Source organism: Myxine glutinosa, chromosome 10, assembly GCF_964187855.1.
Source record: "Myxine glutinosa chromosome 10, kmMyxGlut1.1, whole genome shotgun sequence".
In the NCBI taxonomy this organism is placed as follows: domain Eukaryota; kingdom Metazoa; phylum Chordata; class Myxini; order Myxiniformes; family Myxinidae; genus Myxine; species Myxine glutinosa.
The window spans coordinates 2,105,426-2,131,335 of record NC_136270.1 but is presented as its reverse complement, the minus strand read 5'-3'; the positions used below and the strand labels follow the sequence as shown (position 1 = coordinate 2,131,335).

General features: G+C 47.6%; 1 protein-coding gene across 4 annotated transcripts in view; it reads right to left on the bottom strand.

The window, feature by feature from the left end:
* The window catches only part of LOC137434300 (zinc finger protein 385B-like), a 267,168-nt gene that overhangs the window by 18,149 nt on the left and 223,109 nt on the right, over positions 1-25,910 (bottom strand). For all 4 annotated transcript variants that reach the window (XR_010985839.2, XR_010985838.2, XM_068127187.2 and 1 more), the window contains exon 5: positions 17,835-18,048. Coding sequence is in view for 2 of the 4 variants with exons in the window: in XM_068127187.2 (XP_067983288.2) it covers positions 17,835-18,048 (214 nt within the window). In the remaining 2 variants the exon portion in view is untranslated. The remainder of the gene's footprint in view (positions 1-17,834; positions 18,049-25,910) is intronic.

Genomic DNA, 25,910 nt, shown 5'->3' with positions numbered 1-25,910 from the left:
GTACAAGGAAAAACCAAGGGGAAGGGGGTCGAAAGAGAAAAGCCATGCGATGGATGTGCATGTCCCTGCCGAAGCAACAACTCCAGATACTTTTACCAATAAGCACACTCATCCTGGGTGATTGTTTTTATAGTTGTGTAGGTCGATGTTTCAGCACGAATCTGAATCATGCTCGGGACATATTGGTCAGTGTAAATTGGGATGCATGGAGTTTGAAATACAGGACAAACTCTCTCTATTCATGAATTGTAAGGCAGCCATGAGTCAGACTATCCTGGTGCACATTTCCCTATTGTAGTCATTGAAAGAACATTCCAGACGAACAAGGAGACAAATAACCTAAGTCCTATATTGATCAAATATATTCATCCAAGGGAGAGTTAATTCGGCTCCATATCTTGCTGTGCTTCAAAATGACTTGAGCACATTTGTGGGGAAAGGCTTTCAACTTGGAAACAAAATAGTTCATACAGTATTGTTTAGATTCCCATATGGTGAGAGTTGTCCACTTTCTCCATTAAACTTTTGAAGATTGCATCATTTTTGTCATGTTTCTACAAAGGCACCAATGTGAAATGATGTATCCCGGTAGTGTACATGATTTATATCAATGGAATGATTTGCTGTGCTGAAATTTGGAAATTCTAGCCAACAGCCAAAATTATTTATTTGAGTAGAGGAGTTTTTTAAATACTTGAGCTAAAGCTTGTAATAGAGCTGACACACACACACACACACACACACACACACACACACACACAAACACACACACACACACACACACACACACACACACACACATAACGGACATACTGTCGAGACAAACACTTAACACAGCCACTGAGCTTTGGGGAAGTGACGTCACTAACGTCACTTCCCAGGATACTCTGGGCACCAGCGACGTCACAACAATGGCGTCACTTTTCTCACTGTACTCAGCGGGTCATTTCCTCAAGAGGAATTTCCTCTTCCTCTTCCCCATAGATGCCAACTGATGGGGAATGTCCGTACTCTATCCTTTTCAAGCAAGGAAGCAGCACGTACATTTTTTTAAAGTCTATGGTATGACTGGAACCGGTCCAAACTGGATGGGTGCTTTTTAGGAGACACCAACTACTTACCAACTTACGGGAGCTCATCCGCCCTTTGCCAGGTGTTGTTTATAGTCCTGGCAGGTTGTCAGAGTCACCGTCCCCATTAGCAAAGCCAGTGAGGACTCTCGGTTAAGTCTCCGACAACCCGACCAACCCGACGCACTGTGTTACATGTTACCAGTGGTAGCCCCAAAGGATTGACCTGACATTTTGTATGAAAAGTCAAATCTTTACACGAAGGCTGTAATTTCATTGGGAGCAATTTAATATGGAATCAAGGAGAAAAATAATGTGGAGCACTTAGTCATCTTCTGTACTGTACTGACCTTTTAAGGGTCACGTCTTTTCACAAAGACCACAATTTCATTGGAGAGAGATTTGAGAAATAAGGAATTGTTAGGTAAAATGGAATAACTGTTTCATGCTCGACATATTTCTCTCTTACAGCTTCACTGCTTCACGCTGTGATTGCCTCCGGTTAGTTATCCGGCCATTTGGCTCATTGTTGGGAAGTGGTTTAAGTGGCGTCTACTTGGATGCATGCCATTCACTTTACTTTGTGTATCGCTCAGCTAACTATTCCATACAACGTGACTCATAAAATTGAAACATCTTCCACTCTTCAGTTTCAAGTTAGGAAAAGTGAAATTAAGCAAAATGATGATGAGTCAGATAAATGTCCAATATCTCAGGTTTTGGCAGTAAATCACTTATTTAAAACGTTTTTATATCACAATGATGAGCACTTATTCACTTTTTAATCAATAATAAATAATTGGTGCATCAAATTATCATTCATTGTGGCCAAATTGGTACAGGTAGCTTGACAATTCGGTGCAAAATTGCCGGCGTGGGGGTAGACGCCGTAGTGGACACAGGAGCTAGCGCCACGATCATCAGCCCCGTGATCCTCAATTCGAGTGCACACGGCTGGGATAAAATCCAGCGTCTGGAAAATCATAGTTTGCAGCTGGCTACCGGGGTAACGGCTCTGATCATAGGGCCTGGTTTTGTAACCCTCAAGTTGGGGTCGGTAAAGAGGGAGATAGAAGTTTGGGTGGCCGAGGTGTGCGACCCATGCTTAATAGGGTTGGATTTGTAGACTGCCAGCGGTTGTAAAATCGATTTGTGCCGGGGGACCCTGCAATTGGGAGTAGAAGAGCTACCATTGGGAGGGGTGAGCACGGCCGAGAGGACGGAGCTGGAGGCTTCTGAGGCTGTGACCATTCCCCCGGGGGCCGAGGCCATAGTGCCGGCCCGATGGCTAGCTCGCCCAACATGGCAGGAGTCCTGTGGCCTAGTCGAACCGGTGGCAGCACAGTCCATCCCGGGTTTAATCGTGGGCCGCACCGTCGTAAAAACGGACCGGCCGGTGGTGGCCGTCCGAGTAATTAATATCAGTGCAGAACCACGCACTATAGTACGGGGCACGAAGATAGCCGGCTGCACCCTAGTTAACGAAGTCGCGCCAGTGAGGGACGAGAATGTCCAGACGAGCCGGCCCCAGAGGGAGCCTTCAAAAAGCAATAGGAATTGGCCCGATCCCATTTGTGAGATGGTAAATCGAAGTAGTGTAGAGTTGGAGGGTACCCAGAGGGAGGCCTTACACAAATTAATTGAATCCCATTTGGATATCTTCTCCTTGTCCTCCGAGGATATTGGTCGTACGGGCCTGGTGAAACATCAGATCCACACCGGTGAGGCCCGGCCTATTCGTCAGCCCGCTCGACGGCTCCCTTGGAGCAAGAGGGAGGAAGCCGACGAGCAGGTAGAAAAAATGCTCGATGCAGGTATCATCGAGCCCTCGGGAAGTCCTTGGATGTCACCTGTTGTGCTGGTCAAAAAGAAAGATGGGACCACACGTTTCTGCGTGGACTATCGCCAGCTAAACAACGTGACACTCAAACACTCATATCCCCTGCCAAGAATTGACGATACCCTCGATGCCGTTGCGGGCTCAAATTGGTTCTCAACTTTTGACCTCAAGAGTGGGTATTGGCAGGTGGAGATGGATAGGGCAGAGAAGGAGAAAACAGCATTTTCCACAGGTAAGGGGCTGTATCAGTTCACTGTGATGCCGTTTGGTTTGTGTAACGCCCCCGCCACCTTTGAACGATTGATGGAGCATGCACTGGGCGGCATGCCATTGCAATCATGCCTGGTGTATCTGGATGACGTCCTGATACATGCTAAAACATTCCCCCAAGCCATAGCTAATTTGGACCAGGTGTTTGGGTGCCTTATACAGGCAGGGTTGAAATTGAGTCCAAGTAAATGCACTTTGTTTGCAAGAGAGGTGGCCTATTTAGGTCACGTCATTGGTCACGAGGGGGCAAAAACAGACCCAGGCAAAATTACAGCGGTAGAGGAGTGGCCCACACCACGTACCATCAAGGAGGTGCGGGGATTTTTGGGACTATGCTCCTACTATCGGCGCTTTGTGGCAAAATTTGCAGAGTTGGCCCGGCCCCTTCACCGGCTTACGGAGAAGGGGACGAGATTTAATTGGACAAGGGAGTTTCCTTAAAGGCCTTCCTCGCATCGAATGGGTGTTTGACATCCACACCCATTCTAGCGTACCTCACTAGTGATGGGACATTTACCCTGGACACGGATGCAAGCCAGGAAGGATTGGGCACAGTTTTGTCCCAGACACAGGGGGGCGTGGAGAGAGTGATCGCGTATTATAGACGGGCCATGAGTAGGCCCAAGCGAAATTATTGCGTCACTCGTAAAGAGTTATTGGCTATGCTGGCTGCCATGAGCAATTTCCACCCGTACTTGTACCGGCGTAAATTTCTGGTTCGAACTGACCATTCCTCCTTGCAATGGCTCCTCCGGTTCCAGGAACCGGAGGGCCAAATTGCAAGGTGGTTGGCAAAGTTGCAGCAGTACAATTTCAGTGTGCCCAATAGGGCCGGGAAGGCCCATGGGAATGCCGATGCATTCTCTCGACGTCCTTGTCTGGGGGAAAACTGTAAATTTTGTGCGAGACACGAGGAGAGGGAATAATTGGCAGACTCCACCCCTACCCTCGTAGTCCGTGCAACCCGGGTGTGAGGGCCAATTTTGCCACTAACCGCAGATGAAGAATTCGGAACATTGGCTTGGAGCACGGCCCAGCAGGAGGATCCCGTACTGGGACCAGTGTACGAATGGGTTCGATTGGGACAAAGACCTCATGGGGAAGAGGTCACCCCCCTCGGGGCACCAACAAAGGCATATTGGGCTCAGTGGCAAACCCTGGAATTGAAAGATAACATCTTGTACCGCAAATGGGTGGAGAATTCCCTCTGAGAGAACTTCCTGGCTGGTGATAGTCCCAGAGAAATTTAAGAACACAATATTACAGCAGGTGCATGGTACCTGCTCCGGCGGCCATTTGGGCAGGACATAGACAACATCTCGGGTCCGCCGGAGGTTCTATTTGGTGAATATGGGGCGCGAAATACAGGACTGGTGTCGGAGATGCGACGCCTGTACTGCCAAAAAGGGACCAGCATGGAGGATGGGGGCCCCCCTTCAATTACACCAGGTGGGGCCCCCCCTTGAGTGGGTGGCTATGGATATTCTAGGACCACTACCCCACACCCGCCAGGGTAACAAGTACATCCTCGTTGTAACGGACTATTTCACCAAGTGGCCGGAGGCCTATGCCCTCCCCAACCAAGAAGCCGGGGTGGTGGCACAGGCCTTCGTGGAAGGATTTGTATGTCGGCATGGGATTCCGGAGGAGCTGCACACAGACCAGGGTCGAAATTTTGAGAGTCAATTGTTAAAAGATGTGTGCAGACTCCTGTCAATTAGGAAAACCAGAACAACGCCCTTGAGACCACAATCTGACGGGATGGTGGAACGGTTCAACCGAACCTTGATCCAACAATTGGCATTGTTCACCACCACCCGTCAGGATGACTGGGACGAACATCTCCCGTATTTGTTAATGGCCTACCGAACCAGCCAGCACGGGGCCACCGCATGCAGTCCAGCGTTGCTTATGTATGGGCGGGAGTTGTGGGCTCCCGCCGACTTGCTATGCGGTCCCGTGCCAGAGTCCACTGATGCACTGCCGAGGGAGGGCTATGCACGTCACTTGGAGGAAGGCATGGAGAGGGTCCATGCCTTCGCACGCCGCCAGCTCCAGCTGGCGGGTGCCAAGATGAAGCGCAGGTACGACCACGGGAGCCAGGGGAGTCAGTACGCTCCGGGGATGAAGATTTGGTTCTTCAATCCCCGGAGGCGGAAGGGTAGGTGCCCCAAACTCACCTCTCCCTGGCAAGGCCCGGGGGTCGTCCTGTCGCAAGTCTGTGACGTGGTCATTAAGATCAAAATGGGGCCACGAGCTCTCCCTCGGATCGTCCACGCCGACCGGTTAAGACCTTACACCGGCGAGCAGGCGCCCTCATGGATCGCCTCGGCTTTACATGCCGAGGCAGGACCCAGTACCTCACATGACGGGGGCTCATAGTGCGAGAGGACTGGGTGTGATCGAGGGAAATAGTGTCCTATGTGGAGGGATGGTAGCTTTACCATCCCTCACATCATTCACTTTGGGGGGGCACATGAGCTATAGGTTTATGGGGTTTGGCAGTGTGAACTAGCCAGGGCGGGCTAGGATAATTGATAGGATTTAGAGATGACCATAGGAGACTTGAGATTTAAGTAGAGACATTGTACAAGTAGTGGGGACGTAGTCAGATTAGTTGGTTGATAAATGACGAGGGATGTGCTTAGTATAAGGGATGACAGGGAAAGCACTAGTATTAGAGGGAAGGAGATAGTCAGATGATGCTGTGTGTGAGATATTTGTGGGTGCCTCCTGGTGGTGATGGTGAGCAAATGAGGCAAAGGTCGTGAATGATGTGTGTGTGTGTGAAAGTGTATGAGTGGAGTATTGAGGATGTGTGTCATTGTGTATTGAGTGATTGCCTTGCATCGGGTGCAAGTGAATGAATGGTGTGGAGTAAATGGTGTGTGGAATACGTGGTGTGGAGTGTATGGTGTGAAGGAGTGGATGGGGGAAGGATGGACCCCTTCACGAGTACCCGGGTAGGATAGTTTAAAGTTAGGTAGAGGGAGTAGGTAAATTTGGTTGGATATTGACATCTGTGGTGCGGGAGTAGCAGAGTAGTGTTTTGTAGGGTGCATGAGTAGAGTGAAATGGCTGGGCGTGTGGCCTGTTAGTGAGTGTGGTTGATTGAGCACTCCGCCACTGGTAGTCTGTCAGCCAGGTGAGGCCGCAGGTAGGCTCTGGGAGCCAAGTAGAGTTCAGTGGGGCCCGAGGATCCCAAGGAGAGGACCCAGGTAGCCCGATGCCAGAGGGGGCATTAGTGGGGTAAGGGAGCCAGAGGGCCTTCCCCAGGTTAGGGTGAGGAGCTAGGTAAGCTCGGGTGGCAACTGCAGTGGTGGAGGTGTGCAGGTGAGCGGACCTGCTGGTGAGCCACACGACCCAGCCCTGAAATTGTGCGAGGGCACAGGGAGAAAAATCGGGGGAGTGAGACCCCAAATTGGTGAGTACCACAGTATGTTCAATGGGAATTGGTTTTTAGAACCACATAGTTTGATGATGGCCAATGGATTGGCAGGGCAAGGCCCGGGGTAGTGTAAAGTGTTAATGTCATTTAGAAGTATAGCTCGGATGAAAATCTCTTCGCACCATCCGCATCCACTCACCTAGGTGATAGACTCCACACCAGATTTTGTGCAAACATTTGGAATGAAAGACGCATCTTGACAGGGGGAGACATTGTGTTTATTCCATCCCTTCCTTCCTGGGAGGGATTGGTAACGAATTTGGCATTAGAGGGGATGGGACAAGACGTTAGCGACGAATCTGTAAATTGTGTAAATACGGGTCGGGGCAAGGGTTTTGTAGGTGACATGGGGGGTGGCGAATGCTAGGGACGAGCTTTCTCGGCTCGCTCTCCTGCGCCGTTCATATCGCATTACTTTGTTTTGATGTGTACCCTTGCGCCCTTGCCTGCTGATCTGCTTTGTCCTCCTTCCCCACTCATGGACCATTGTTCTTTTGTGCCCGAGGGGAGTGTACAGGTGTCCGCAGTTGTGCGCCCGCACCCTTGCTGCCTCCTGCCTGCACTGATGCACCATATGGACCACACGTTCTGTGGCCTAGCAACACTTATGGACCACATGTTCTGTGGCCTGGCACCTCTGCTGGGACCGACCATTGTTGCCAGCGGTATCTGGCTTGCGGACCACTGTGTTCTAAGTGGCACCTATGCCCAGCAGTGGACCACCTGAGTTGGCCCTGCTGGCCATACAAATAATAAAAAGCGGACGCGGTGTGTGCCCTTTTTATTAAAACAACATCAAGCAGGAAGTTCAAGCAAGATCCATCAGACAGCCATAAACAGCGGCCCAGCAGAGCAGAGAAGCAAGAAGACATCATTGATTAGTTTTAAAATGTTTGTTTTTGTGCATTTTGATGATGGTGCTTTTTGGTGCTTTTGGTGCATTTTTTTATTATTATGGTGCATTTTATGGGTACATATGGTATGGTGTATCGGTGCAGTGCATGGCAGTGGTATTTTCCCCTTTTCAAAAAAATATCTTCTCTTTTCCCACAAAAGACAGGTCCTGGGTTGCAGTTTGTAAATAATTAGAGTTTTGTAAATAATGCTCCCCAACGGCTTTATGTGTAGTTTGAAGACCATTCCGTAATTCGGTTAATTGTGGGCGTGAGTCAGTTAGATAGGATGCAACGCAGCAGGTGGGACATATCTAGTGTTAAAACTGTCGCACTCAGGGTGAGGTTAAAAGTAGAGGGTAACCACACCTAAGTGTCACACAAAGTTAAAAGATAGTTCCTTTTGTTTCGGCTCGGGATGGAGCCTGGAAAAAGGGAGGGTGCAGTGTTGCGGTTTTAGAACCCACACTTGTTGTAAATAAATAACTCTTGTAAATATGACATCAAAGGTTAAAGGTTGCACCCCTAGTTAGTCCATAAGCAACACGTAGGCCACCATAGGAACTCAGTTATTTCATTATTATGTGTTTTAGTTAAGGCCGTGTTTCCAATAGTTGAATCTGCGTTGCGTCAATCAAATAAGGAGTAGGCCCTTTCATCCATTTTGCGACCCCTCTCTCCAAGCAACGCCATTATGCGCCTTTGTTAGCAGCGTTCGCTGCCTTGCTGCTGAAACTCGCTCAAACGATGCCATTAACCATGCGGTCAGGCCCGAGGAAAAAGGGGGCGGAACGCCAAGAACAAGGTGTGGCCTGTCAACCAGCCGTCAAAGGCATGGCCGGGAAGCCCTCACCAACCAACCAGGGCTGAGGTGAGATCGCTGGCGGGCATGGTTTTGGAGCGTGCGGAGTGATCTTGGCTCGGATGATAAAAGGCAAACGCAAAGCCCTTTTACGGACTTCTTCTTTTGGTGGACTTGATGAGAGAGCGCTGGTTGCTTCGAAAGCCTAAGACGGAGCGCACATTGGCGAAAAAGGACTCACTCGCTGGCGTTTGTAAAGAGGACTTCAGAGAGAGAGAGCGTTTGGCACGACCATACGTTTATTACATACAAAGGACACGAGCCTCCCCCCCCCCCCCCCCCCGCCATATGTAAGGTCCGGTCGCGTTCGAACGATACGCAGAGCGGCCTGCCGGGTTTCGCGCGCTAGACTGGAGTGGACCGGAGCCTGGACCCCATCGCCTGGACCATCTACCTGGACCTTCCACTCTACCAGCTACAATCCCCGTGTGAGTGTGTCTGTTTGTCTGGGGTCATAAGTTAAGACTGTTTTTAAGACAGCCCTGTGTCCTGCTTCTTCTTCTTCCTTTCTTGTACATTCTTTCCTTTCCTCTTATTTTTGGTTTGTAAATAAATTACCTTGTTCTTTCTTGGTTTTCCCTAATCCGATCGCATCTGTCCTTTCTCTCAATTGAGTACATGTGGCACGATTAGGAACCGCTCAGAATCTGGTTTAGTCTTTATTAATAGCTCGGATCGCGGATTGCTAACCGCTCGGCATTATCCATCATATCCGTGGTTTGAGCGGGAGTTATTTCCCTGCTTTATGGTCGGGCTAGTAAGTAGGTATTTTGGACTACCTTGACCAATGACCCTAGCTAATACCGACCGGAAGGAGCGTTATAACTTCCCAGGACTCAGGACGGCCAGCTAAAAAGACAAGGGGATTCACCCCCCCTTGATAAGGGGAGCGCTATATATATATATATATATATATATATATATATATATATATATATATATATATATATATATATATATATACATATATATATATATATATATATATATATATATTGTTGCGGATATGGGATTTGGCCTCCATCCATATCCGCTTGTAAATATTCCCCTATTTCCCCAATACTCCCCAACTATCCCCAATCCCCCATTCCCTAGTCCCATTGTCTGTAAACAACACTCTGTAGCCCCGACCTTCCCCTTTTTCCCCCATTAAATGTCGTGCCCAGGTTCACCGCATCTCACGTAGACAACTATAGGACATCTTGCTAGTTATTCTTAGTCTATGTCAGTTAAGGACTCGTTTCCATTAATTCTGACTCTTCGTTGCACCAGAATGTGATTGTATGGCACCAGTAGTAAGTTTAGGACCTCCCAATACCTCCCCACAATCTCATCTCCGCATCCTCCCATCATCTCATGAAACAACAACACCAACAACAACAACAGCGGCGCGGGGAGTGCGCGTCCTCACTTCGGCTTGGTTAGCCGCCATTGACCATGTGCTCCGACGGGGTTACCACACCGGGGCTGACTGTCAGCTCCTCGTCAAGGGCGGAGCCCGGTAACCCCCCCGCACCCAATAAGAAGCGGCGGACCGATTCCATCTGGGGCGGAGCTAACGAGCCGAGGGCGTGTCACTCCCCGCTGGATATACGCAGCCACTTACCGGAGGTGACGTCAGATGCGCCTCAGCTTGGACAAAGAACGGACGCCACCTCCAGCGAGACGATACCTACCCGCATCTTTGGACCGGACCGAGTCGATTCTGCCCCTGAGCCAAGGTGCACCTTGAGCCATCGATTCTGCCCTTCCTTGCCATCAATCCCTGTGTGAGTCAGTCTTGTCCCGTTTGTCTGTGGTCTGTCGGGTATAAGATAAGACCGTGTCTAAGTGCCCACCTTTCTGTGCTGTACCTCTTGTGCATGTAATCTAAACATTCTGCAAACCCATATTATAATCTCCTCCGGAGGTCTTGAGAACTGTACCCCTGGTGTCGTGTCATTTAACCCAGCCGTTGTGTCCTTTCCTTCATTGATCTAGCGTAGCGCGATTCGGCCAACGTTCGAGTGTAATCGGGTAAACTGTGCGAACACGGCGGCCATTCCGCTCGGCCCATCATAACATCTAAGTCGTGTCCGTAACAATTGGTTGTCAGGAGTTGGATTCGGACCTGGGACTAAATTTGTTAGGCCCAAATTTTGGAACACCAATTGTACTATTAGAGTAACAATTGGTGTCGGGAAGTGGGATCGGTCCCGGAGCGCGTTTCACGCGCTCGAAATTATAACGGCGAAATTTGATTGTGTTTTACAAAAAAAAAAAAAAAACCCGAATTTTGAAAGTCGCGCTATGGCAGACCAAGACGGCTGGGTTCCGGTAGAGGAGAGTGAGGCAGGGTCGATCCAGGACCAAAATGAGGGACATGAGGAGAGCGAAGCAGTGAGGGTAGCAGGGTCGCAAAATAGCGTCGTCGCGCACGAGGTTACGGGCGCGCAAAATGGCGCCTTGCACATGGCCACGGCGACCACGCCCGCGACCGTGGTAGCGCCACCGGTGGATTTGAACCTTTTTTTTATGCAAATGACGGCCCTTATGGAAAAGAATAGTGAGCAATTGGGAGACCAAATTAGAGGTTTGAAAAGCAGTATGGGACAAATGGGGAACCGGATGGATGCTCAGGGTGAGCGATTGGAGGGCCAAATGGGGGTAATGGGGAACCGGATGGATGCTCAGGGTGAGCGATTGGAGGGCCAAATGGGGTCCAATAGCGAGAAATTGAGGGAGGACATGGGGGCCCAGATCGGAGGGTTAGGGAGTAGAATAGAGGGATTAGACAATAGATTAGGGGAAATGCAAAAGGGGTTAGAGGGGTTAGAAAACAGTATGGAAGGCAAATTGAGGGACATGAGGGACCAAGCGGAAAGGGAAGTTAAACAAATGGGGCAGCAGATAGAGGGGGTCAGAATGGGGGTAGAAACCAAACTGGATGCTCACAGGGAGGAAATGGAGCAGATGAGGGTGGCATCTGGGCAGGAGATGCAAGTGATGGGAGAAGAGATCAGAAGAGGTGTGAGTGAGGAGGTCGGAGGAGTGCGCGAGGAGGTGAGGCACTGTAAGGAGCACATGGAGAAGGAGGTGAGAAAGGGGACTGTAAAGTTACAAGGGGGCATAGAGGACCTGACGCAGGAGGTGGAACAGCTGACGGAGGGACAAAAAGGACTAACGGAGCAGGTTCAAAGGAACACTGCGGTATTAGGAGGGTTAAAAGCGACACAAAACGACATAAAAAACGACTTGATAGCGACAAGGAGGCAATGTCAGATGGTACGTGAGGGACTGACAACGAGGTTGGACGAGGTGACAGAGGTAATGGAGACGAAGGACCGGCAGGTGAGGACGCACATGGAAACGGTCAAGGTAGCCTTAGAGGACGAACTTGAGGAGACGTACCGGGACATAAAAGAGGTGAAGCAGAAATTAGAAGAAGTGGAAGAAGGGGTGAGCGAAATTAAGAAGCGACGGAGAGAGGATAAGAAAGAGATAAAAGAGGAGGTAAAAGAATTGGTCCAAAGTCTGTGTTTGGATCGTGATGATGTGCTCATTAACCGGATGAGGGATTCGCAGGTGATGGAGGAGAAGCGAAGAGGAAGAGGACCCGGTGTAAGTGGTGACCAATATGGTCGTGCGTATGATGCGCCAGGGGATTTAAGAAGCTTGGGGGTCGAGATGGACCCGGGTGTTCGTGAGAGGCCGTTGGTGAAGTGTGCGACAGGTCTGGTGTGCGAAAAAGGAGGTGTGCGAGAAAGTCCGACTCTGGGGTGTGTGAGGAAAAAGTGCGTGCCAAGGAGTGAGGGTGCTGGCGAGAGTGAGTCGGTCGTAGCGCGTGTGCGAGGGAGCACATGGAAGCGCGGTGTGGTAAGTGTTACAGAGGGTGTGACGGGAGAGTGTGCGCAAGGGTGTGCGTGAGAAAGGTGTGTAACGGACAGGTGCATGAGGAAAGAGTGCGCTGTCAAGAGTGGAGGTGAGAGTAGTACGAGTGACACGGAGCGTGAGTTGGTGGTGACAGGTGAGAAAGGAAGCACACCTGGAATGGTAGAGCGTGTGTGGGAATGCACGCTGGAATTGGTAGTGAGGCACGTGGTTGGGTGTGCGAGTGAGAGCACACCTGTGATTGTCACAGAGGAGGTGACCGAGGAGGGGGCGCGAAGAGGTGTGTTGGTGAGGTGTGCGAGCGACGAATGTGTGCCAAGGTGTTCGGTGGTCAGGTGTGTGACCAAGTCGGTAAGTGGAATGAGTGTACCTGGGTGTGTAAGGAAAGGGACGAGGAGCATGGAAACGGCTGGATGTATGAGCAAGAAAGGGGTAGCGTATGCTTGTAAGCATCCAGGTGAGGCATCGACGATAACCGGGTTAGAGGTTAGAACGACTTATAGCCGAATCGGGCCCTCGGTGCGTGCTGGGCCTCGCTTTGAACGGCCGCGTCCGTGCTCCACTAGGCGAAGCGGGCAGCTGGATAGAAAGGGTCGTCATGGCGACCACTTTTTGTTGAGGCATTCCAGCAGGTCGAGATCGAGCCATGGGATGGCTCCACGCCGAGGTGGTGCGTGGGATCTCGGCCCGGGTAAGCCCCCGTCCCTGCCACGAATGCGGGACGTATCCAGCCGCTGGCACCAAACAACCCGCATTCATTGCTCGGCTTTACGAAGCCGGGCTTTGGACAGGAATTGGCGCACCGAGAGGCATTAGTGAGTAGACTGTGTGATGAGGATAGTATTTTGGCCCCAAAATTAGAGAAAAACAAAATTTGATGATTGGCAAAGGAGTGGCAGTAATGATTGGCAGATGATGGGTAGTGATTGGCAAATTTTTGATTTGTTGAAATTTGATGTGCAAAATTGGTAGTGAGCGATGGGCCCGGTGGGTAAGGGTGGCATCCCTGCCACTCTTCCCATGTGGGGCAAATGCGCTATAGATTAGGGGGTGTATGGCAGTGAAAACTAGCCCGGGTGGGTTAGGTTATATTGTGTGTAGGGCCCTAGAAGATGACATTAGGTGACGTTAAGGTTAGTTAGGGACTGATACCTGTAGTGGGGACGCAGGTAGTTTAGTGTGGATGATAATGACGTGGGAGCGCAATAGTTTAAAGGGACGACTGGGAAGCGCAAGTTTCAGAGGGGAGTAGTTAGATGAGATGATGCTGTGTGAGAGCTGGACAGGTGTGTGGAGCAGTGTGGAGCAGTGGATGAGTAGTGAGTGTTGTGGATCAGCGCGAATGCGCTTGGGGAGAGAAGGGTGCAGGTGGCACCAGGTGTGAGAGCACAGGTGTGCAAGTAAAGGTGTGTGGAATACATGGAGTAAGTGGTACGGAGTGGTGTGCATGGTGCGAAGGTGTGGATGGGGGAAGAGTGGACCCTTTTCACGAGTACCCGGGGAGGGTAGTTTAAAGAATAGGTAGAGGGTACAGGTAAATTGTGGTTGGATATTGGCATTTGTGGTGCGGTTGCAGAATGGTATTGCGGATGGGTGCATTAGTGTTGTGGAAATGGCTGGGCGTGTAGCCTGTTAGTGTGTGTAGTTGGTTTGGGCACTCCACCACTGTGAGGATGTCGGCCAGGTGAGGCTGCAGGTGGGCTCTGGGAGCCGTTAGTGTCAATGGGGGCCGGGGATCCGGAGGACGGACCCGGGTAGCCCAGTGCCAGAAAGGGCACCGAGTGGGGAGAGCGCCAGAGGGCCTTCCCCAGGTAGTTAGGTTAGGGTAAGGAGCAGGTAAGCTCGGAGGCAACTGCAGTGGTGGAGGTGTGCAGGTGGGTAGACCGGCTAGGAAAGCTACACGTCGCAGCCCAGAAATTGTGCGAGGGCACCGAGAGATGAATCGGGGGAGTGAGGTCCCAAATTGAAAAGCACCACAGTTTGGTCAATGGGAATTGGTTTTTAGAACCCATAGTGTAAGAGGGCCAATGGTTTGGCAGGAGAAAGACCCCGGGTAATGTAAAGTTGTTAAAGTCATTTAGGAAATAGTTAGGATTGATGAACCTGTCGCACCATACGCAGCCACTTACCTGTGGTGATGATGATGACTCCACACCTGTGTTTTCTTTGTTTTGTGTTGCAGGAAGTGAGAATTGCTGTTTGGATTTGTGAGACGCATCACGACGTGGATGAGACATTGGGGTGATTCCATCTCTCCCTCCTTAGGAGGGACTGATGATGAATTGGTGATGGCAAATTTTGCTGTTGAGTTGGAGATGGCAAATTTTGATGAGAGTTGGAAATGGCAAATTTGATTGGTTAGGAGGGAGAGAAGACGAATTTGGTATATGGGAGGAACGGGGAAGACAGTAGGGACGTTTGTTGATTTGTAAAGTAGATGTTTATGGGTAGTGTTGTGTTTTGGGGATACAGTAAGGGGTAAGGGAGGGGCAATGTAGGTTACCTGGTGGGGGGAGGGGCGTACGGTAGGAACGTACCTGTCTCACCTGGTTCCCATGTGCCCCCAGTGTGCATTACCTTGTATTGCGTGCACTTTTGCGCCCTTACCACCTTACTCACTTGTCTTCTTCTTTTGTCTCCCACCTCCGAGGATCTGGCTTTGGGGCAGAGAGAGAGGAGAGAGAGGTGCTGGCTCCGCAGTTGTGGGCCTGTACTTTCGCTGCTTGCTGCCTGGATCGATACACCATATGGACCGCAATTTTTGTGGCCGCCCACCATGGACCGCAGTTCTCTTGCGGGCAAGCACCACCCGTTGATGGACCTATGGGTCAACGTGGCACCTATGCCATACAGGTGAACCACTTTTAGTTGGCCCCCTGACGGCCACAATTCAGAAATGGACGCGGTTGGCGCCTTTCTTTATTTTTAAAGAAGCCAGAAGGCCAAGTACACCACATGAAGGCAAGACCAGCGGCAGAACATCGGCCGGCTGCGACACCACCGGTGATTGTTGAACACTTTATTGGTGCACCGGATGGTGCTGACTGTACATGATGGGGGTGGTGCTTTTGGTGCTTGGAGGGGGTGCTCTGAACATTATTAAAGGCCGTAAGGCCACAGGGCACTCGTGGGTTGGTGTATCGATGCTGGCATGCGTGCGCTCTCTATGCATAACATCTGCATGTGTTCCTCCAAAAACAGGTCCTGGATCGTAGTGTAAATATCAGCGTAGTCTTGTGTAAATAATGCTCCCTACCGGCTGTATGTTTAGTTTGAGGATTCTTTCCGCGATTCGGTTATCCTGTGGGTGTGTTTCTGTGAGGAGAAGGGTGCAACGTCGCAGGGGGACATATTTACTCATTTGTGAACATCTGTAAAACTGTCGCACTCAGGGTAGAGTTAATAGTAGAGGGAACTACATCTGAGTGCCACACTAAAGTAGGTAAAAATTTATCGGGTCGGGACGCCCCGAGGTAGAGAAGGGTGCAATGTTGCGGATATGGGATTTGGCCTCCATCCATATCCGCTTGTAAATATTCCCCTATTTCCCCAATACTCCCCAACTATCCCCAATCCCCCATTCCCTAGTCCCATTGTCTGTAAACAACACTCTGTAGCCCCGACCTTCCCCTTTTTCCCCCATTAAATGTCGTGCCCAGGTTCACCGCATCTCACGTAGACAACTATAGGACATCTTGCTAGTTATTCTTAGTCTATGTCAGTTAAGGACTCGTTTCCATTAATTCTGACTCTTCGTTGCACCAGAATGTGATTGTATGGCACCAGTAGTAAGTTTAGGACCTCCCAATACCTCCCCACAATCTCATCTCCGCATCCTCCCATCATCTCATGAAACAACAACACCAACAACAACAACAGCGGCGCGGGGAGTGCGCGTCCTCACTTCGGCTTGGTTAGCCGCCATTGACCATGTGCTCCGACGGGGTTACCACACCGGGGCTGACTGTCAGCTCCTCGTCAAGGGCGGAGCCCGGTAACCCCCCCGCACCCAATAAGAAGCGGCGGACCGATTCCATCTGGGGCGGAGCTAACGAGCCGAGGGCGTGTCACTCCCCGCTGGATATACGCAGCCACTTACCGGAGGTGACGTCAGATGCGCCTCAGCTTGGACAAAGAACGGACGCCACCTCCAGCGAGACGATACCTACCCGCATCTTTGGACCGGACCGAGTCGATTCTGCCCCTGAGCCAAGGTGCACCTTGAGCCATCGATTCTGCCCTTCCTTGCCATCAATCCCTGTGTGAGTCAGTCTTGTCCCGTTTGTCTGTGGTCTGTCGGGTATAAGATAAGACCGTGTCTAAGTGCCCACCTTTCTGTGCTGTACCTCTTGTGCGTGTAATCTAAACATTCTGCAAACCCATATTATAATCTCCTCCGGAGGTCTTGAGAACTGTACCCCTGGTGTCGTGTCATTTAACCCAGCCGTTGTGTCCTTTCCTTCATTGATCTAGCGTAGCGCGATTCGGCCAACGTTCGAGTATAATCGGGTAACTTGTGCGAACACGGCGGCCATTCCGCTCGGCCCAGCATAACATCTTAACAAGTCGTGTCCGTAACAATATATATATACACACACACACACACAAAGTGTATGTATGTATATAAGTTGTATAACAATGCTAATGAGAAATCGTTTAATGTTTTGTCATGATTGATTATTGCATTTCAAAAATAAGTGAGAGAGTAAACCTCCCCATTTCATTAATTTTCTTGCTGGAAGCTCAATACAAGAATACAATGGATTTTTTTTACCATTCTATTAGCTCTTTGCTTGTATTGTATGGAAGAAAAAGTCATGTGAGACAAGATTGTATCATGCGTGTGAGACATGTGAGACATGCCAATATTGAGAAATACAGAAGTAATTATTTTCCAAAATATACCAAAATTACAATCAAACTGATGGCCATTCCTATAAGGAAAACATGATCCAAGATTCATAGTCCCACATAATAGGACAGCAATTTTAACTGACTTAGCTAGAATCCACTGGGATTCCATCACCTGTCGCATTGAATGTGCTGCAAATAGAGCTTGCTTGTAAGTCGATCAAAGGAATTCACACGTTCACACGAATTCATTCAAGTAAATGTTACTTTTTAAAGCCAGAAATACTGAGCTTTTCGTGCATTGCAAGCCAAGTGTCTTTAACCGCAGCTACAACATCATCAAAAGAATATTAAAATAAATAAATAAATATAACCTGCCATGGTATTTCAGGTTATTGAATCATTTGTTTGAAATTCTGTGGACAAATATTTGTTGGGACACTCTACTCCCTCAATCCTAATTTAAAACATTTTATCTCTATCCACCTCATTGCCTTGTTTTTGTCGCAATTTTCTCTTTGTTTCCCTTCTGACCTTTGCACTCTTCTCAAATTGCAGCTGGTGCCATCAATTAAGTGCTTTCATCATGCACACTAGTATAAAAAAGACATCTAATTCTCAAAATAAGGCTGTGGAATCTGAACCAAATATTTTTGAAAAGCAATGACCAAGTGGTGAGAAAATGTCATTCAAGTTGAGGAATTTCAGCGGACATGCAAAAATCTTTAACCTGATATCTCTGATCCTTGTCCTGGGTCGTGAGGAGATGTGGAGTTGGCGGAGGCACCAAAAGCATTGGAAGTGGCTTCGTGATGAGCAGTCGTTGCCGCAGTCGTTGTGATAGTGGTGATGGTGGTTTCCGTTCCGTCCTTTGCCTTCAGTCCCTCCAGTGCCTTAAGCTTCTTGGCATGCTTACTGCCTTTGTAATGCGCCTCGGCTTGACTCTACAAAACAGAATAAACAAGAAAGAGCAATCAGAGATTGCAGACCCTCCCCATATGTTTTCAGTGGTTTTTAAGGCTTTTGTGTTAAAACAAATATGGCGGCCGAACCACGTGACCGATGACGTCATCATTATTTTTTCTCCACCAATTTATCCCTAGATTATGCTCAAGAAATTTCATCTTGATCGGATGATGTTTTGTACTTGTCGAATTATGACGTCATAATGGAAGCACCTATGACATCATCATTAACATATTTTATTCCCCATGGAGAGTTCTTTACAATGAGCCATGTCGCAATTTTTTCTATTCAGCGCTTTCGGAGATATAGAGGTGCAAAGGTTTTTGGTTTTTCCAAGATGGCGGCCGAACCACGTGACCTATGACGTCATAATTATTAAAAAATTCTACAGGTGGAGTTGCACCTATGGTGAAAATTTCCCGTCAATCGGACCAACAGTTGCAGAGAATATAATATTTATTCTGTGCGGACAAACAAACAAACTCAAATGCAATATCCTCTCCTCAGGCGAGGGTAGTGAAGCCTTCCCATTATGGTTAGGTTCATTTGCTAGCCCGAAGAGAAAAGGGTGAAAGGTGTGAGGGAGTGGTCATAGATTGGCGGCTGAGGCAAGCACTTCGAGCATTGTAAAAGAACATCATAATGATTCTACAAAGATGGACACTTGATCACAGCTGCAACAATATTTACTCTGTTGCTGTTGGACAGGCCGGCTGCGGCACAGGAAACAAATACAGCATAAAGAAAGCCAATTTGACAACAAGCTAAAAATACCTGCAATATGGAAACATGTTTCCTGTATTCCATCACTTCATAACAATCTTTGCTCACAACTATGTTTGCAGAGCAGGTAGGGAAGAATGGGGGGCAATGTATAGCTTTGGAAGTAACAAAATAGTCCGCAAATAATTTTAAGGCTTGTTAGTTTACCTTCTGGTGGTTTCATATTGGGGTTTTTAATGGTAATCGCCCCAAACAAGGCATAAAGCCACTCCAGGTAAGGGGCTAAGGGAAGTTTAGAAAAAAATAAGGATAAAGCAACACAAAATAAAAATAAAGAAAGAAAAAAAAATAACGAGAACACGTCCAAGACATGTAGGAAGTTGATGCTCAAAGATGTAGGAAGTAGGAATTTCCTCTTAAAGCTGAGAAGACTGGGGGTTTAATGGGAAACATGTTACAGGTGGTGAATTGCAGAGCGAGACGGCAAGTGTGAGAAAACTATCTGCATAACCTTTCGTTCTGCACTTTGAATCAGCTATGGTGTATGGGTGAGCGGAGACGGCAAACCGAGTCTTGCGTCCAGACACTCATATCAGAGGAACCAAGTTAGAAAGTCCAACAGAACATTTGCCATGAAAATATCTGTAGAACAAACCAAGAGTGGCTACTGACTGACCTATGGTGAGAGAGCGGTTGAAGAGTTGAACCCATCTCCGCACCAACGGAAGTTGACAATGCGTTTCTGGAGTCTATCGAGTAAAGATAAGTGGCAGGGTGGTGCTCCAGCCCAAATGTGGCAACAATACTCCATGGTGAGAGAGCCATGGAGTAGAACAAACCAAGAGTGGCTACTGACTGACCTATGGTGAGAGAGCGGTTGAAGAGTTGAACCCATCTCCGCACCAACGGAAGTTGGCTATGCGTTTCTGGAGTCTATCAAGTAAAGATAAGTGGCAGGGTGGTGCTCCAGCCCAAATGTGGCAACAATACTCCATGAGAGGATGTGTAGTTGTCTTATACAAGTAAAGGGTTTTTATAAGTCATGGGTCTGACCACATATAGATGAATAAGACCTTGACAGACATGCCTCCTCCAGCAATGGAAGGTTATGGTTCCAGTTTTTTTTTTTTTTTGTATACAAGATCGAGGCTCGTGTAAGAGCTAACATTAATGACAAAAAAAAAAAAAAAAAAACGAACACATAAGATGAAATAAAGGGAGTGGGAGACAAGATGGGGAGAGAGAGGGAGCACACAAGTACAACATTTGAGAGCAGGGACATCGGGAAATCTGTGGGAGGGAGAGGGCTTGGGGGGAGGAGGCGTGGGAAGGGGGTTGGGGGGTGGGAGAGGTATAAAACACATGGACACTGCTAGAACTTCCAGGAAAGAAGTTGGTATTTCAGAAAAGTGTATCTGGGGTGAATTAACAGGGGTAGAAAAGATCAAGATTTTGGATGGGGGAAGATAAGAGATGGTGGTGAACAGCCGTTTTAAAGACCTGGAGGGAGGAGTGGGATTGAAGAGAGTGAGGGAGTTTGTTCCAGAGGCAGGAGAAAAGAGGAATGAAGGAGTGAAGGTGAGCAGAGAGTCTTGATTTTGGCAGTTTAAACATAAGAGGGTTGCTGGCAGATCTTGTGCGACATGTAGGAAAATTTAGGGGACAGAGCACAGAGAGAGCCGGAGGAGCAAGGCCGGAAAGGAGTCGGTAAGAAGACAAAAAGACCACCAACCTGCCTGCGGTGAGTGAGTGAAAGGCCCTCAGAGTTAGCTTCATCGCGGGAGATTCCATTGATTCTGAAAGCTTTGGTTTCAACAGCGTGAAGACGAGCTAGGTGTTAGGCAGGAGCACCAGCCCAGAGGGGAGAACAGTATTCCATTGAGCTGCGGATGAAAGCCTTGTATGTGGTGAGGAGCTTGTTACCTGCTTTCCATAAACATTATGAATGCTTCAAACATCATGCGCGAAGTGTGTCTTTTGAAAACATTATTTGGTTGTTGTGAGCCAAATTTGTCTTGGACTTCTGCTGCGAAGGGAACGGCAAACCACCCAGTGTATTGCTTGTCCAGACACCAACTTCAGGGACATCAATGTACTTTCCTCTTTAGTTTGCATTCATGTATCGAGGCTCATGGAAGAGTAGAACAGCGGGCAGTGTCAACGTTCCTCTCATAAGAATGACACTTATCAGATATTCTAACCTCTGGTATCTTGTACATGTTGCTGCGTTTGAGTCTGGGGAGTAACTGCTGAAATCCATCTTTCCGGGTTCTTCCGGATATCTATGATCTTTGTCCCTTTTACTCTTCTTTCTACTTTTTCACATTTCTCTTTGTTCATTCTAATTCTTGCTTTTTATTTTCTTTTATCTCTCCAACTCTTTATTTATTTATATGTCAATGGAGAAGTTAATTATTGCAGAAAATTTTCTGTATGGTTCACATGGCTGTACCTGGATGGGTTTGAGGGTTCTGGAGTAGCAGACAAAACCCCAATCCTTTCCAGGTTCCTCCTGATGACTTCATATTTGCTCTTTACTTCTTCGGGTTCCTTCTGATGTCTCCAATGCAGTATTTGGTTTTCCATTTGATTAAACATGATTGGAAAGACTGAGGTAAAGTTGGAGTTGTCTACTTATCTTTCGGAATCCCATATTATTAACAATAACAACACATCCATTACTTAATTTGCATTCATCCCCATTCCAAAATTTATCACTTACACATTTCATGTAGGCCTAAACAAGTGGAGCCTCATGACTACTTTGGGAAAATGTCATTTACATCGATCTGCTGCATCCATGTCAACATCGGCCTTAAACCCCCTCTGTGGGATGGCCTTTAAAAAAAAGTTTTTTGCTATACATAGTCGAGGCTCATGGAAGAGCTCATACGAGTACACTGAACGGATCAGGATGCAACAGTAGAGAGAGAGAGCGAGAGAAAGGGAACCACCAATAGCAGAATTGCAGGCCAAGATAGAGGCATACTTGGACAAACAATGAGTGTGGGGAGGAATGGAGGACAGGAGAGGATGCATGGGGTGGACAAAATGGATACAGAAGAAAACTCTCGGGAAGGAAGACTTGGAAGTTGGTTCCACAGATGGGGAAAAAAGAGGAACAAATGAGTGGAGATGAGCAGTGATCCTGGATTTAGGTAGTTTCACCATAAGGGGGTTTATGGTGGACTGTGTGTGCCCTGCAGAACGCATGGAAAGAGCAGATGTTGCAAAACCAGAAAGGAGACGATAGAAGACCACAGACCTGTCTGTGATGGGAAAGTGGCAGGCCCATCGACTCAGCTTCATGACGGGAGATTCCAATAACCTTACAGGCCTTGGTTTCCACTGCATCAAGCTGAGCAACATGTGAGGCAGGGAAGCCAGCCCAGAGAGGAGAGCAGTACCTCGTAAAGCTGTGGATGAAGGCCTTGTAGGTGGTGAGGAGTTCAGGTGTGCCAAGGAAGGACGTTGTACGACAGAGGATGCCCAGTCGGCGGATGTCTTTGGAGGCCAACTTTGAAATGTGGTTTGCCCCTTAAGGGAATCAGCTTTTGCATTTTATATAATGCAGTGATGTTGGCAGATTTCCAAGCAGAAGGAAGATGACTTAGGGCAAATGACAGGGTAAAAAGGGGCAGAGAGGGGATGTGGAAGAGCAACATCGCAGGTTTTTAGGACACGTGAGCTGATGCCGTCTGGCCTAGTAGCAGAGTCTGAGGCGAGTGTTGAATTAACCTTCTCCACCTTCTTAGATGCAAAAGACACCGAGTCCAGGATCAATTGGGTGTGGCAGGGAAGGATGGGTACTGAGAACGAAGGGTTGGGGGTGACATTATTTGGAAGCAAACAGAATTTATGCATTCAGCCTTCTCACGAGCGGAGTCGGCTGTGGTGCTATTTTGAAGTAAAGTAAGGAAGCATACTCCAGAGACAGACCCTCTCGGACAAGGTCTGGAGTCCTTTCTGGACCTTCTCGGACAAAAACTCCAGAGACAGACAAGGTGCCACCAGGTTTTAGAGGAAGGAGGCAAGTTTGAAAGGTCATTCTTGACGTTGAACAGATGTTGTTTTCTGGCTCCCCTGAGAGTGGACACACACTTGTTGCGGACTCATTGGAATGCACTGAGGTTGCCTTCGGTCAGTTTTGCCTTTCAGGAAGAGAAGGCAAGTTGATTCAGAGCAACTGTCTCACCACAGGATTCAGTGTACAATGGGCAGGAAGAAGAGTAGGATAATTGAAGATGAGATGGGATGACCATAATGTAGCCTTTACTTCTGGCTCTTTTCTCATCTCGCTATGCTACTATGCTAGTCTGATTTTACTGAACCTGGAAACAGATAGATATCCTGTACTGTAGTTCACAGTATGCTATTGCCTAACATTTAATTTGCCTCATTATTTTGTGTTTTCAGCAGTGCGACTTACTACCTACCCTATTTGACATTACGAGCTACCCGAAAAGAAAGAATTACTACCTACCCAAAAATCTAACAGTTTCTTGGAAATGAAATGCAATACTATAATTGTCACAACGGACAGTACTGTGAAGTGTGCGGCACAGGTGCCAATTCGATGCTGTTTTTAGGAAGCAATAGAAAGCAACATAGTTCCTTGAAGGATAACCAGGACTATGTTATTCATGCAGGGCAATTTGCCCTCCTGCAGCTCAATAGATTCTGCTGCAAGCAGATAACAGCCAATATTACAATTCCTGCCTTTACCAAAACCTACGAATATGACATTTTGAATGAGAAATGGATATGAATATGTATGACGAATCCGAATGAGTAACCAACCATAATTTACTGTGCAATGGTGTCTACATTGAAAAGTTGATGTAAGAAATTGTTTTAATTTCCATTTCCATGGCATAGTCAAGTTCACTATGTTAACAAATATAATTTCGTTCAAAATTTTTGGAGATTAGCAAAACTATACATTTTTGGAATATTCAGAGCATGAGGAATCCAAAAATTAATGTTTACATTTGCGTAGACACCTGCATGGCCGCCATTTTGGATTTTGAAAATGGCCGCCATAAAATACATATTTTGCGCGATCTCGGCTTCTAGTCAACCTAGAGACTTAATTAAATATGCTAATCCTATGTTTTCTGGGTCAAGGAATCCAATAAAGGCCTCAAAATAGTGCTCAGGATTATAGAAAAGCAACAAACAAAGGTAATTGAAAACCATCGTCTTTATATTTGTGATATAACTGTATTACATAATACATGATATTGCAAGTCCTTTGAAGTTGTAGGTATGGGTTTATAAAGCAAGAAAGCAGCCTTGTTGGTATCAGATTGAACTATAAGTCCTATACACAGGATCTACTAGGTCTACACCGTTCAGGAATATGCTTTTACAGATCTTCATCACTGTCCTGAGTGTCATTTTCGCAAAGGTGTCTACGCAAATGCCAACATTAATTTTTGGAATCCTCATGCTCTGAATATTCCAAAAATGTATAGTTTTGCTAATCTCCAAAAATTTTGAACGAAAAAACATAGTGAACCTGATGAGCAGCTGTGCTGAACAATGAAGAGCACCTGTACTATTATAACAGTGATAATCAGGCTCAATGAAGTTATAAATAATCTTAAAAATTGATGCGTCCCGATTTGGAAGGGTTGGGTGAAAAAAAAGTTTCGTGGAACTATTTTCCATAGCAAGAGGTGTTCTAATAAAAGGCACTGACCTTTTGCGAATATTGACAGCAAGACGTGATTACTGGAAGTTATGCAGATGCGAATGTGGATGTGCCATAATTCCGTCTCGATTGGAAACCATGGCTGGCGGGAAAGCTTAGAGATATGCGCACTCATCTTTGAGCTGTCTAGCCTTGGTCTAGTCTGTGCATCGATATGTGTGTGACGTCCTTCCATTGGGCCTGAGGACCAGTCTGTCAGCAGTTGTCATTGGTGGATGACAAAGATCCCTTGGTGTCTTTCACCAAGAAAAGGGAAGTTGGTGCTGACATACTGAACAAATTCCAAATTCATGCCACCACTGACTGCTGGGAAAGCAACAGCAAACCACCCAACATAACCTTTGCCCAGAGACTGCTTTGGTAGCACTAACATGTTGCAAAGAGAATGATACATTGATGATTATGATTATTATTACTATTATTACTTGCAGGGTACCTGCCTTAAGGGTGATCTTGTTCCAAACGTGCAACACATTCTTCTGACACATTTCTTTATTTGTGCAGTATATAGGTAACAGACTGCTACCTTGATCGCTCCCGAAAACTAAAAATAATCTGGGTTACGTACATGAAGCAAAAACATGCTTCATATAACATTAGCAGAGTACATACCAGAGTACATTAAACATACCGCATTAGCAGAGTACCCACCCTAAGGGTTCTTCTGACACATACCTTTATTTTGGTGGTGTATAGGCAGGAGACAGCTGTTTCGATTTCTTCCAAAAAGAAACGAATAACCCGGGTTACAGAGGCAGATGTGCGGAGGAGGATTCAGATGAGTGTGAATGCGTGGATGAGGGTGGAGGTAGTGGCAGACAGGAAGATATCAAGGAAATTGAAAGGAAAGGTTCTGATGTCGAGTGTAACATCGGCCTACCATTATGGTCTGGAAATGGCGGCACTGACAGAGAGACAACAACAGAGGCTGCAGGTTTGTGAGAACAACTGGGTCAGGAGGATCGTTGGAATTAAGAGGGTGGATAGAATGAGAATAGATGAACTGAGGGGGGAGATTGGTGTGCAGATAAGCTTGACGGGGAGATTGGTGAGATGGGCTGGGCACTTGGTGTGGATGGGGGAAGAGAGAATGGCAAAGAGAGTGCATAGGTTGAGGGTACAAGGTAGGAGGAAAAGAGGAAGACTGCGGTTGAGATTGGAGGATTGTGTGAAGAGGGATTTCAGTAAGGTGGGAGTGATTGGAGAGTGGAGAGAGTTAGCTGACGACAGGGGGAGTGGAGGAGCATCGTGGTCAAAGCAGAGCAGAAGCTTTGTGCCATTGGACCTCATCACTTACAAAGGGAGGAGAAGGAGAAGACGAAGAAGTATACATGCAAACACTAGCTCCATTATACGAGGACCATGCCGAAAGTCATGAGAACGTTTATTGTGCAGTAAAAC